At 42.1% G+C, this 13,175-nt stretch overlaps 1 protein-coding gene across 2 annotated transcripts in view; it reads left to right on the top strand.

Moving 5' to 3' along the window:
• The window catches only part of MRTFB (myocardin related transcription factor B), a 200,172-nt gene that overhangs the window by 112,278 nt on the left and 74,719 nt on the right, over window positions 1-13,175 (top strand). Inside the window, exon 1 of one of the 2 annotated variants that reach the window (XM_028145499.2) lies at window positions 9,843-10,156. The exons of the other annotated variant lie outside the window; for it this stretch is intronic. Within the exon in view, the coding sequence (XP_028001300.1) occupies window positions 10,036-10,156 (121 nt within the window). The 5' untranslated portion in view covers window positions 9,843-10,035. Of the gene's footprint in view, window positions 1-9,842; window positions 10,157-13,175 lie in introns of those variants that run through there. 2 annotated transcript variants of the gene reach the window in all.

Below are 13,175 nucleotides of genomic sequence, written 5' to 3' on the forward strand. Positions count from 1 at the left end.
GTGTGTGGTGTTGTGGTCAGTGTGCTGGTCTCTGTGAGTGAGTGTGTGTGTGTGTGTGTGTGTGTGTGTGTGTGTGTGTGTTGTAAGAAAACCTCCCAACGTAGGAAACATGTAGTCCTGGAGGATAACAGACAGGGGAGATCATCCAAGAAATGAGTCCTAACAGACACTACCATTTGGGGAGTGCCTGTCTTGCCTGTGTTGAGTATTTTAAATGCATTTTTCCCTAATTTTTATAATCACAGAAAACATCTATTGTTGGTTGTGCATTTCTGTTGTGAGGCAGCCACAGAACAGATCTCACAACTGAATTATGTTAACTCTGAAGTCGTGCTCCTTCCATAAGACCAACCTTCATAAATCTACCTGTAGTGTTATCCATCTGAAATTAAATGACACAGAGCTGCTGAGGATCAAAAAATCCTCAAAAGATTTGCTGAATGTACTTGTAACCTAGAATCCTTATCACAGATGGTAAACATTTATTTTCTCATTGTGGGTTTCCTACAGACAGTTCACTCTATTATCCTATTTTTTCTCAACAAAATAGAAAATAGTGGCTTTCCCTCTAGTAGATTCTCAAAGGGGTGAAAATTAGTTCTTGGAGACTGGGCAAAAAAAAATAATTTTTTTCATGTATAAGGTGCAAAAAATATACATACACACACATATATATCTAATCTAATAATAGACAAATATGCAAATTGACCGCACCTTTGCTACACATAAGCCACGCCCACCAGCCAATCAGGACGAGTATGCAAATTATCCCAACAAAGATGGCGGCTAATTTGCATTATCAAGACAGCGTCGAAAGAAGCCAAGAGCTGCAGAAGGGAGTAAAGCTTCGAGGAAGCAAGCAAGCCATGGGGGGAGGAGAAGGGAGGAGCGAAGTCAGGGCCGGGGGCAAAGGGAAACGCAGGCGGGCTGGCCGAGAAGGAGGGGCGGGTGACAAGGGCGGAGCGGAGGCGGGGCTGGGGGCGAACGGAAAAGCAGGCGGGCTGGAGGAGAAGGTGGGGCGGGCGACAAGGGAGGAATGGAGGCGGGGTAGAGTGCAGCAGGAAATCCTATTGCAGGATTTTTCCTGCAACGGGAACGCTAGTATATATATAAAACATAAACAGACGTGGTAAATCTGTGGTATTAAAATTTCATGGAAAGTGACTAGGAAACAATTATATAAAAAGGGGTCAAAGATAGGGACAATCATGTAAAAATAGTTGAAACACTATGTAGACAGTTTTTTGTTACAAATACTAACCTCAACATCACACTGATCATAACTTAATGATGTGCCTTCTAGGCTTTGCTGGGATTTGACCCTCTTAACTCTTCGTTTCCCCATTCCATCTCTGTTGAACTTCATGTTGTAGTCATCTCATTCTCTTTTATATTCCACTAGAGGCCTGTTGCACGAAGATTCGTGCAATAGGCCTTCCTTCCCTGGCTACCAGCACCAGTTTTCCTCCAGCACCCGGGACCCAGGCCTTCGCTCTGGCTGCCACCTTCCATCTTCACTCTGGCCAGAGCCTTCAGTGTTTGCTCCGGCCGGAGTACCACTCCTGTAACTCCCTCCACCCCCCGCCCTCTCCCTCATAGAAGGCGTCCTGCCCCGCCTGGCTGCTCTGTGCCTGTGTATGCAAATTAACCCGCCATTTTTGTTGGGTTAATTTGCATACTCCTGGTTTGCTGGTAGGCATTGTGGAGGTACAGTCAATTTGCATATTTCTCTTTTATTAGTGTAGATAACTTGGAATCTGAGGAAGACTGTGCTAAAGATATATAATCTAAGGAAAGCCATTCATTGTCAGTGTTCTAGCCAGTTGCCCATGTTTATCCTATATAATAAAAGGATAATATGCAAATTGACCGAACGGCAGAATGACTGGTCACTATGATGCGCACTGACCACCAGAGGGCAGACACTCAACACAGGAGCTGCCCCAAGCCGCAGGCCCCAAGCACCCAATCGGGGCCTGCCAGCCAACCTCTTGGTCCCTCCCCCTAGCCTGCAGGCTCCAATTGCCCGATGGGGAATGGGGAACTGGGGGTGGGTGGCAGTGGATGTGGGCGGCACCAGGCCAAGGCCCCCACCCCACTGGTCACCCCACATACAGAGGGTCCTCAAGGTGCACCCCCAGTGCTGGGTCGGGGGAACTCAGGACATGCCCCCACCCAGTGGGGCTTAACAGGGGACCTGAGGCTGCACCCCCCTCCCGGTGCTGGGCCAGGGAACCTGAGGCTGTGCTCCCCTGCCTGGTGGGGCTTGACGGGGGGACCTCAGGCCGTGCCCCCCACCCAATGGGCTTGACAGGGGATCTCAGGCGGTGTCCCCCACCTGGCAGGGCTTGGCGGGGGACCTCAAGGCACACCCCCCACCCCGGTCTGGGGGACCTCAGGCCATGCCCCCTGTCCTGGTGCCAGGCCAGGGGACCTGAGGCTATGCCCCCTGCCTGGCGGGGCTTGACAAGGGTAGGACTGGCCGGGTCTGGATCTAGCCCAATGGGGGGGTGGGGGGCGGGCGGCTGGGTCTTGGTCTCATGCGATTTTGAGGCACATGTTGGTGGGCGGGGACTTGACTCTGGGTCCCGAGGTGTGCCCCAGACTCTGACAGGAGTAAGGTTTTCATATACATTTTACTAATTTTCTTTCATCTCTGACACTTCTATTATAGAGAAAGGTCAAGTAGCAATATTAAATTATTTCCTCTAATTAATCCCCTTTTAATGTGCATGAATTTCGTGCACCGGGCCACAGTATGTTTATAAGTAACAATAAAGTTAGAAATAGAGAAAGGACTTGAATGACTTTTTTAAAGCTGATAAAGTGTATCCTGTCATCTCTTGATTATCCATACTAAAGATTTGAGCAGGAGCAGACAAATGGCTTTGGTCATTTCTGTATGTGTAGTCAGATTGCTTCAGTTGAGGTATGCGTCATAATGTGATGACCTGACTGAGAATGAACTGAGACGTATGTTTTTCTTCCTCAACTGCCATTTGCCCCACCACACAGGAAATTCTCTCTGCCAGTCTAAGCAGAGGGTTAATCAGCAAACATGATGATGATAGCCCTAGCCAGTTTTGCTCAGTGGATAGAGCGTTGGCCCATGGACCAAAGGGTCCCAGGTTCGATTCCAGTCAAGGGCACATGCCTGGGTTGCAGGCTCGGTCCAACATGCAGGAGGCAGCCAATCAATGATTCCCTCTCGTCACTGATGTCAGTGCTGGGGCGGGGTGTGCAGCCTAAGGTCCCCCGGCCTGGTGCCAGGGTGGGGGGCGCTGCCTGAAGTCCTCTGTCAAGCCCAGCCAGGCAAGGGGGGCACAGCCTCAGGTCCCCTGGCCCAGTGCTGGAGAGGGGGGTACGGTCTGAGGTCCCCCGGCCTGGCGCTGGGGCGGGGGGAGCAGCCTAAGTTCCCCTAGCCCAGCACCAGGATGGGAAGCGCACCTTTCTTTCTCTCTCTTCCTCTCTGAAATCAATAAAAATGTATTTAAAAAACAAAACAAAAACATGATGATGGTAAAATTCCAGTCCTGAAAAACCTTATCAGAGTCACAGCTCCCATCTTCAAGAGGATGAAGCAAACCCAAGATGGTAATGCCAGCTGTGCTAGGACTGTGTATGTTCTAAGATGATAGGTGATAATAAGCAAAGACTACACACCAAATTATCAGGCTGTTTGCCCTGCTGTAGTGTTTAGTTATGCAGCAGTATTTAATTGCTGAAATCATTGATACTCCTTCAAAATCATATTTTCTTAGAAATGGCAGCAAATTTATCCTTCCTCATGAAACAGTGACTTTAATAAGAACTAATTTGTTACTCTTTATGTCTGAAGTACTGTATGTTTGATATCCATGTATTGAAAAATTTTATAAAAAATTAAGGACTTAATAAGATATGCTGTGTGATTTAAGATATAGCGCCCTTTAATCTTCCTTGTTTACAAAAATATTTTAAATTATCAGGATTATTAAATTGGGATTAATAATTATTAAATTGTTGGAATTTATCATTACAATTTAGTAATCTAAATATTTTATAGTGGTATTTATTATGTTAAAAGGAGAAAATTAAGGATCAAATATGTATTTTACTAAAAATATGGTAACCTTAGGAAAAAATTTAGGTGTAACCTAGATTGAAATTTTTCTCCCTAAATACATCCAATTTAATTGACTATGTCTACATAAATTTTATAATATTGTGGCTCTCAATGGCAGTGTCAGGAATGCCACCAGAGAAGTGAGACTCAATATTTAGCAGTCTCTTTGCATTCTGTTACTAATTACTTTATTTGTTACTTTTGAAAGTTTTCACTTTGGTGAACCTTGCCCATTTGGCAATAGTGTAAGGTTTTTCTTTATTGAAGTCCAGCATCATACATTGATAATCTTTTTTATCAACAGTTCTGTAAGCATATAATAACTCTGCCAAGTTTTAGAGTAGGTCCCTTGAGCCAAGTTTGTTTCTGTTCTAATTCCCTGAAGTCTTTCTTGGATTATTCCTAGTCTCCAAGCCATACAGTTTTTCTCACGCTTATTAAATATCTGTAGTGAGAAAATGGACTTGATTTATGATACTCTCTTTCATACTAAAACAGCTCTTTTGAGTGTGCATACACACAGACCATGTAGAAGCAAATTTATCATAGCCAAAGTGACTTTAATCACCTCTCATTTGAAGTTAAATGTCACTCGTGACAATAGAGACAAATGACACAGAAGTTGATGTAGCATGTATAGTAAGGAACAAGGGTAGACCTACTGGAAGGCAGTCCATATGACAATGATGGGCTTCTCTGTCCTTCATTTCTTAACAATCCAAACACATTATTTGGGACCGAGCAGGGGAGTGCGGGCAGTGACCCATTACAGGGCTTCAGAGGCTGTGTGGGATGGGGAGACATCTGCATAGGAATGTGCTACAGCAGTGCCAGTGAGGTGAACAGGATATTCATGAGTGGGGTGGCAGAGACCATGGAAAACAAGGTTCTCATTATAGAAGAGGGTTTTTAATGTAGAAAAGAGAACATTAGAGTGAACCTGTGGCATTGGATTAGAATTGGAGCCATCAGGGTGAACTCATGATTTTTATTGTATTTAGAGGCCCAGTGCATGAAATTCGTGCACAGGGGTGGGGGCAGTTGTCTCTCAGCCCGGCCTGCACCCTCTACAATCTGGGACCACTTGGGGGATGTTTGACTGCCGGGATCGGGCCTAAACCGGCAGTCAGACATCCCTCTCACAATCCAGGACTGCTGGCTCCTACCACTCGCCTGTCTGCCTACCTGTCTGATTGCCCCTAATCACTTCTGCCTGCCAGCCTGATCGTCCCCTAACTGCTCCCCTGCTGGCCCCATCGCCCCCAATTGCCCTCCCCTGCAGACCCAATTGCCCCCAACTGCCCTTCCCTGCGGGCCCGGTCACCCCCAACTTCCCTCCCCTGCCGGCCTGGTCATCCCCAACTGCCCTGCCAGCCTAGTTGCCCTAAACTGCCCCCCCTGCTGGCCTGGTCACCCCACACAGTCTGCTGTTCAGTCATTTGGTTGTCCCTCACTAACCCCCCCGCCGACCTGGTTGCCCCATGCTGCCTGCTGTTTGGTCGTTACTGTTACTTTGACGGTGTCCTGGACAATTTGCATATTCCTCTATTATTAGTATAGATAAATAATGTAAATGTAAATATAAATCTATATTTTACATCTATTAATTTCTAGAAATGTAAGTATGTGTGTGTTTGCACACGTGCATGTACATGAACTCACAGACATATTCCCTAACTAAACCTACAGAGAAGGCTGAGAAGGGAATAGTAACACCCTAATAACTGTGAGCACATCTAGAATATAGAGCTTGGTTTCTCAAAAGAGCAGGAAACATAAAAGGTGAGCCTGGAACATCTTGTCCAGAAAGTAAGAAAGTGCTCAAAGAATTTTGGGGTCATGACAATAAGAAACTGAAACCAGCTTGATGCTGTACCCACTGGCCAAATCTGGAATAATTAGCATAAAAATAAATAATGTTAGGATCATGGTATAATCAATTTAATAAAATAGAAGTCCATGAGCACATCTCTAAATATAAAAGCCTAAGCGACCATCCAGCCAGTAGCTATGACATGCAATGACCACCAGGGGGCAAATGCTCTGGTAGCTATGATGCGCACTAACCACCAGGGGCAGACGCTCAACTCAGGAGCTGCTGAGCTGCGGTGATTTGGCAGCTGCAGTTCTTGGGTGATGCACCCAGAACCAGAGAGGAGGGAACCTGATTTCGGGGTGCATCACCCGAGAACTGCCCTCTCGCGGTCCAGGACCCCTCGGGGGATGTCAGAGAGCCGGTTTCAGCCTGATCTCTGCAGGCCAGGCTGAGGGACTCCACCAGTGCACAAATCCGTGCACCAGGCCTCTAGTACTGATATAAAGAAATACCATAAATCAGATAAAGAAAATTATTTTTCTTATAGTAGGATGTGCCACTAATAATTATAGAAGGAATAATAGAATTTTCAAAATCACCATTTGGCAACCATCATAATCATAAATAATTTAGCCCCATAAAATAATTATGAAGAGGAAAAGCTTTACAATGAAGAAACCTGGCTGATACCACCTTAATCAATTAATCAAAATAAACATTATCAGTTATGAGACAAATTGAATTTGTGTACCACCTGATAGGATATAAAGAATACATCTTTACTTCTGTCTTATTCCTGCCAAATATAATTCTGCCATAACTTGAATCTAATCACGAAGACACATCAGACAAACTCAAATTGAGGGTAATTTTGCAAAATAACATGCCTGTAATCTTCAAAACTCAAGAAAAGAAAAGTGAAGAAAGATGGAAGGGAAAAAAGCGAAAGAGACTTGATAATTCAGTTCTCTGGATAATCCTAGTTTGGATCCTTTTGCTAAAAAGGATGTTGTTTAGATAACTGGTAAAACTTGAATAGAATCTGTGAATTAGATGGTAATGATATGTCATTGTTAATTTCCTGAGAGTCATGGTTATATTATGGTTATATACCGTAATATCCTTGTTTGTAGGAATTAAAGCACTGAATGTAGAGGGATATCATGTCAGAGCCCACTCACAGATGGCTTAGTAAAAAAATGCTCTCTGAACCTGAAATTATTTCAAATTTTTAAAAATAGCAAAATAAATGTTCTGTCAGGCATATTCACCACTAAAGAAATTATTTCCTTTCAAAACTATAAAGAAAAGACTTTTTATAAAAACCTACAGCAGGACAGTGTGTTTTCTTATTGAGATTTTTTACATTTATCAGGTACAAAAATAATAAACTTGAAAAGAATTCTTAAAAGAGAAGTTTTGGGTTTTTTTAACACATTCAACATACACACAATTCACACGCAAAACACAAAGCCAGTATAGAATTGGAAAACGACTGTTGTAGCTGTGTATGTACTGAGGTTTCTGAACTTGGGCCTAAAATCAGCTGGGCAGGATCTAAAAAGCAACATCTTGAAAAAGAGAATGTTGGGGATTATTGTTCCTGGTTCTTTTTGCAAGGTAATTAAGAGAGTAGGCCCTGGAGCTAAGCCACTACTTATAAGATACAATCTAGATTTTTCTAGGCCTCAGTTTTCTCATCTGTAAATCAGGATAATAATGTTGAATTCACAGGTAAACAGAATGAGTGAGATAATACATTCAAAGCACTTAGACTGTGGCACATTGTAAGTACTAAATACAGCTGGCAGCTGCTTTATCATTTCAGGAAAAGTTAAAACACTTTCATAAACGCCTTCTTTTACATTGGCTTCCTTCTCCCTCACCAGGTGGAGAATTACTAGGAAGCCATCAAAGTTATGTTCTCTGCTGTTAAACCTGTCCCAAAGATCAAACTAGAACCTGGAATTGAAGTGTATTCTAGAAGACAGCAGGCATTGCAGTGCAACAGGAAAAAAACTTGGGCTTTGGAAAACCCAGACTTTGGTTGAATTTCAGACCTGCCATGTACCAGCTTTATAACTTTGGTCCTGGTCTGTAAAATGTCTATAATGTACAAATAATCACAGAGACTGATGGGGGTCAAATGAGACAAACTTCGCAAAACTTCTAAATAAAAAGACCACCCTAAAGAATGTCTTCAAAAAAGTATGGCTTTTTTTAATTTTTTATTTTTTTACTGCTTTAAAGGTTCAGGAGCAGTTAATTTAGAAGAATAAAGGTCTTAGGAGCAGAAATAGGAGCAGAGCATCTGAGGGCATTTTTTAGAATTGTGATAAGCTCGCTGTGGCTGTTTGTTCCTGCAGAGGTTTAGACTACCAGCACTGGGCTTAAATTGCTTCAGAAGGAATTTCACTTGACAAGAAACATGTCATGTGCTGTGCAATCCCATTCTCAAGAGATGCTGGAGCAGGATAGATAACTATCTTTCTAGAACAGCATGGGTGTCGTGCACACCAGCCTTGGAACCCGGAACAAAGGATAGACTTCATTTAGTTCCCGTCTGTGTTTAAATGGTGAAGAGAATATTGACTTTTCTGGCTCTAAAAATGTAAGCCTTTCTTTATCCCACAGAAGGATCATGTTAGAGTGTTTTCTTTTAAAGAGAAAATGTGCCTCCTTTAGAGAACATTTAGTTGTCCATCTAAAATTAGTGACTTTTGGTCATTGATGTAGGACTTCTTTAGAACTCTTGAGTATTACCAAAGGTAGTTTTCCTGTTGCACTTTCTGCTGCTTTAATTCATTCACTCAATCATGCAACAAGTACTTATTGAGAACTAATATTCCAGGCACTCTGCTTTGTGTTGGTTATAAAAAGATGAACAAAACCGGTTTGTCCTGGAAGAGGATTTGGTCTGCTACCCTTACAACCTCTAATGGACTTTATGGGAGCTCTTTGTAAAGGAATATACTTTGAGTCATTAAAAAAAATAATATTATTTTGGCTACAGTTATAGACAGATATGTTTTGGGGTGTATAAAAACAGCCTTAACTCCACCTTTGCCTGGAGTTGCCATCCCTAGATTTCCTTCAAGCAGCATCCCTTGTGTCTAGTGGACAGCAGTCTGTGATCTGCAGAAGTGCCCGTTGTTGATAGCTCATATGAAATTTAGTTGGGCTGATCTCTGCTTGAATCTGTTAAGAAATAGAAGCTCTCAGTGCCTCTGCTTTTAATGCAGGGGAAGAGATTTTTCCTTAGAACAATCATGGCGATGTTAACTCTCTCAGCCGACTAGCGGCACAGAGGAAAAGTGCTGCTCAGGTCTGAACTGGCGAGGCAGAAAGCTGCAGTGACAGTACTTGTCCCTATTACAAAGCACTGCTTTGCCAGGGAGAGCTGGACGCAGCAAAAAGCACCGCACAAAAGAACTTTGGTAGTGCAGTGCCTGTGCTTTTATCCAAATAGGCTAGTAGCATGTTTATTCAGCGTTGTGCCTCTGCGGAGATAAGACCCGCTTCCTTCAGATGCCCTGAGCTGCTGTTTGTTTAGCTGCAGAACTTAATGAGTAATGAATGTGCTTGTCTGGCGGATAGAAAGTATTTCCACAGGCTGCGTCTGTGTTTATAGAGAGCCAGAGAGAGACCACAGGCAGCAATGTGTCGTCTTAGGTATCAGCAAAGTCTTCTCTTTTAACAACTAGAGGATTTATTTTTAACTGCTTGACTCAGTGTTTGTCAGATGATTCGGACCATCAAACTGCAGATTGAAGTGCCCAGAGCAGAGGAAGCTGGAATGGCAAAGGAAAGGGGCTGGCTGGGAAAAGGGGTGGGATTTCAGCATCACGGTGCCTCCGCAACTCTGCCTCCCAATGTGGGAGAGAGTTTAGGGCTTCCAGCAGCATGAGTGTCTGTGCAGGTCAGGCTGGGAACCCAAGGCTGATTGATGGCTGCCTTCAGCTGGGTAAAGACATAATTGCCCACTGGTGATTGGGATACTGTGAGGAGGCGCCCGGCACCCAGGGACCAGAGTATTTTGAGCACCGGTCTCTGCTGATCGGCAAATTGAGCTCTTCTCCTGCTTGATGCTGCCTGTCTCCAGAAGCCTCTCACCATGATCGATAGCTCCAAGAAGCAGCAACAGGGGTTCCCAGAGATTTTAACTGCTGGCGATTTCGAGCCATTAAAAGAAAAGGAATGCCTTGAGGGGAGCAACCAGAAAAGTCTCAAGGAAGGTCAGTGTTTCTGTGGACTGGGCCAAAACTGCCAAATTCCTATTCCCCTCAGCCAGCCTGAGCATGTCTGTCTGATCACCATGCCGTGTCTCTCTCTGTTCCCTGCTGTACCTTACACCATCTAAGTTCTTTGAAATGAAAGCTTAATGCTGTTCTTGGTAGCCCTCTCTAAAGATTCATTAACTGATGGAACTCCAGGGATTTTGCAATAATATAGTAAGGGGACTTATGAAGCCAGTCCTCATTTCACTAAAATCCTTCCAGGTTCATTTTGTATGTTTTCTCATGTTCTCCAAATTTTTTTGTCCCCCCTCCCTCCTTAGGAGAGGCCATTTCCTTTTCAATATTATTCAGAACACTGCTTCTTTTATGTTTACAAATACATAATTCCAGGAAACTTAAATTTTTTCCTAATTAGCATGTTTATGGTTTTTAGTGTTTAAAACGAGGAAGGTAGCTAACTCTTAATTATATATTTAAATAATTGGTTTAATTGGTTATAATGCATACTGCATTGTTTGTTTTTAAACACACATTGCAGTTTTGTGGTTTTGTAACAAAGCAAAGAAGAAGCTTAAGAATACCGTCAATTATTGTTAGTGGCCACTGTACGGGTACCTGCTGATTAGTTTAAGAAAATGGCCAAAGGTATGGGCATTGCTGACCTGTGTCCTGGCCTACTGTGACAAGACCAGTGCATGGCATGCTTTACTGTAGCAGCTGGAGGTCAAGGGCTATGGTATAAAAAATTCAGCATCTATAGAGAATAAGTTTTTCCTAAATTTGAGATGTGCAGATCATCTATCTCAATACTTGTTTAACCTGAAATTTGATTTTCTGATGTTCTTTGGAAGGAAAAACCCCATCTTTTTCATTTTATCTGCTTTCAGCTCCTGCCATGAGCCACCCCCTCACCTTTCTACTCGCTCTTACTCATACAGACCCAGAGAGTAAATGTAGAGTTATCTGCCTAAGTAGCAGTGTGAGCTTCTTCCAAAAGGATAGTCCTCCATTTTTTTAATTTAAATTCTTTATTGTTTAAAGTATTAGATATGTCTCCTTTTCCCCCCCATTGACCTCTCCCCCGTATTCCTCCATTTTTGCTCATTTAGAATATGAGCATGATAGATTGCTGTAGATTTAAAAGATAATAATGAGAAACAATAGGTGGACTTGCTAGAGTTGAACTACTTTCGGGTATAGGTAGAAAAACATCTAGATCGAAGCAAATGACACACAATGAGGTATAAATAGCTGTTGCCAAGAACCAAACAATGGGTCGCCTCTGCTTGTGCACAGCAGGACTTACTGTAAGTCATTATAGAAGCAATACCGGTGGAGTTTTTAGGCGACATTCTGGAGACTCACTAAGGGAAATGTAATATTTTTTAATCATTCACTTTAAAAAAAGCTAAGAATGATATGTATCTCATTTAAGTCAAGTTCAAGTGTTAAGCTAGTAATACTACCTTAAATTTTGTGCTACTTGAAAAACTGAGAAAGGAGAGGAAAATGGAATAGGAAAAATAAAAAGATGTCACAACAGCAGAATATGATAAAGGAGCATAGAAAGCAAGGATTAAAATTATAGGGGAATTATCAACAGGAACAGCAAAGTAGAGTTGAGATAATTACATAATGTATGGATTGTTTCCCTAACAGTCGTGACCATGCTTTCTGTTTATACATGTGTGAGAGTATGATGTCAAAAGAGCAAGAGCATGGACTCTCAAGTGAGATATATACTTGGGGTCAAATCCCAGGCATACCAACCATTTTCTAGCTCTGTGACCCTGGACAAATTTTGTGCAATGAGGATAAACAATATTTACTTCATAGTGTTTTTATAAGATGCCTGGTTTAATGCCAGCTTATCATCCCTCTTCTTATTTGTTTTTTTTTTAAACCTTTGTTATTTTTCCCTTCTATTTAAAATTAAATTGTTGCGATCCTATATACATTGACAAATATAGAAGTATTCTGTATTTTACTGTCATGTAAATTCATGGGTATAAAGAGGTAAGGGGAGAGAACTTCCATATTTTAAAACACTCCACAGAAAGATTGGATGATAAAATTCATCTGTCTCACCACAGTTGCACTGAACTGGGTTTTGCTTTATATTTCAGCAGACTGTATTTCTACTCATTTTCTGGTACAGATAGCGCTGAGGGCAAAAAAGCATATAGAGATGCTGAGGGTGATTTGTTACTGGAGTAGTATGAAAATACTTTGGTTCCCATGCAAGATTGAACTGGTGGAATTTAGTGTGTCGCAGTTCCTGCCTACAGATGAACACCAATGGTCAGCTTACCAGACTCGTAGAATAAAATAAGGAACAAGCCACTGCAGAGCTTTATCTGTTTTTAAGCATGGTGTCAGTTGTATTAATCCATACAAGTTGGCTACAGTTGTTTGAACACTAAAACGCCCTAGTCTATTTAGATCCTATGCTGTTTTGTCAAAAGAGACAAATATATAAGTGACTGTCAGTAATGTCTAATGGTTTATGCCTCATCTGTAAGGGAACACACAAAATATTTATTATATTTTATATCAAGAGTGTTTGGTTTTCCATTCATTTTTTGCAAAGTTGGTTTTTGGTTTTGTTTTTATGAAAGAATAACCTTTGGGATTATTCTTAATGTGTGGATATAAGTTTCTAGGTAATGAAGAAAGGATAAATTTGGGTCCATTTAGTTCTGATCAGAGACACAGCTTGGTCTCACTGGTGTTTCTGACATGTGTCTACTGTAGGGGAGTAGAGGTCCACTCTGCTTCTCAAGTTATTGGTCTAGTTCTTGTTTATATTGGGATATTTTGGAATTCTTATTATTGCTGAGAGTACTAGTTAGCTGAAATAATTATTGGGCGGCGGGGACAGACTTTGTCAGCAGCAATCACATGTTTCAAGAGTTTGTGTGACACCTTAACAGAAAATTTAGTAATGCCTATTGAAAATGTTTGTGTGTACTGCCAATGAGTAGTTGTCATCACATGCCAGAGAATTGTTTGGATA

This window comes from Eptesicus fuscus, chromosome 4 (genome assembly GCF_027574615.1).
Source record: "Eptesicus fuscus isolate TK198812 chromosome 4, DD_ASM_mEF_20220401, whole genome shotgun sequence".
NCBI classification, from domain to species: domain Eukaryota; kingdom Metazoa; phylum Chordata; class Mammalia; order Chiroptera; family Vespertilionidae; genus Eptesicus; species Eptesicus fuscus.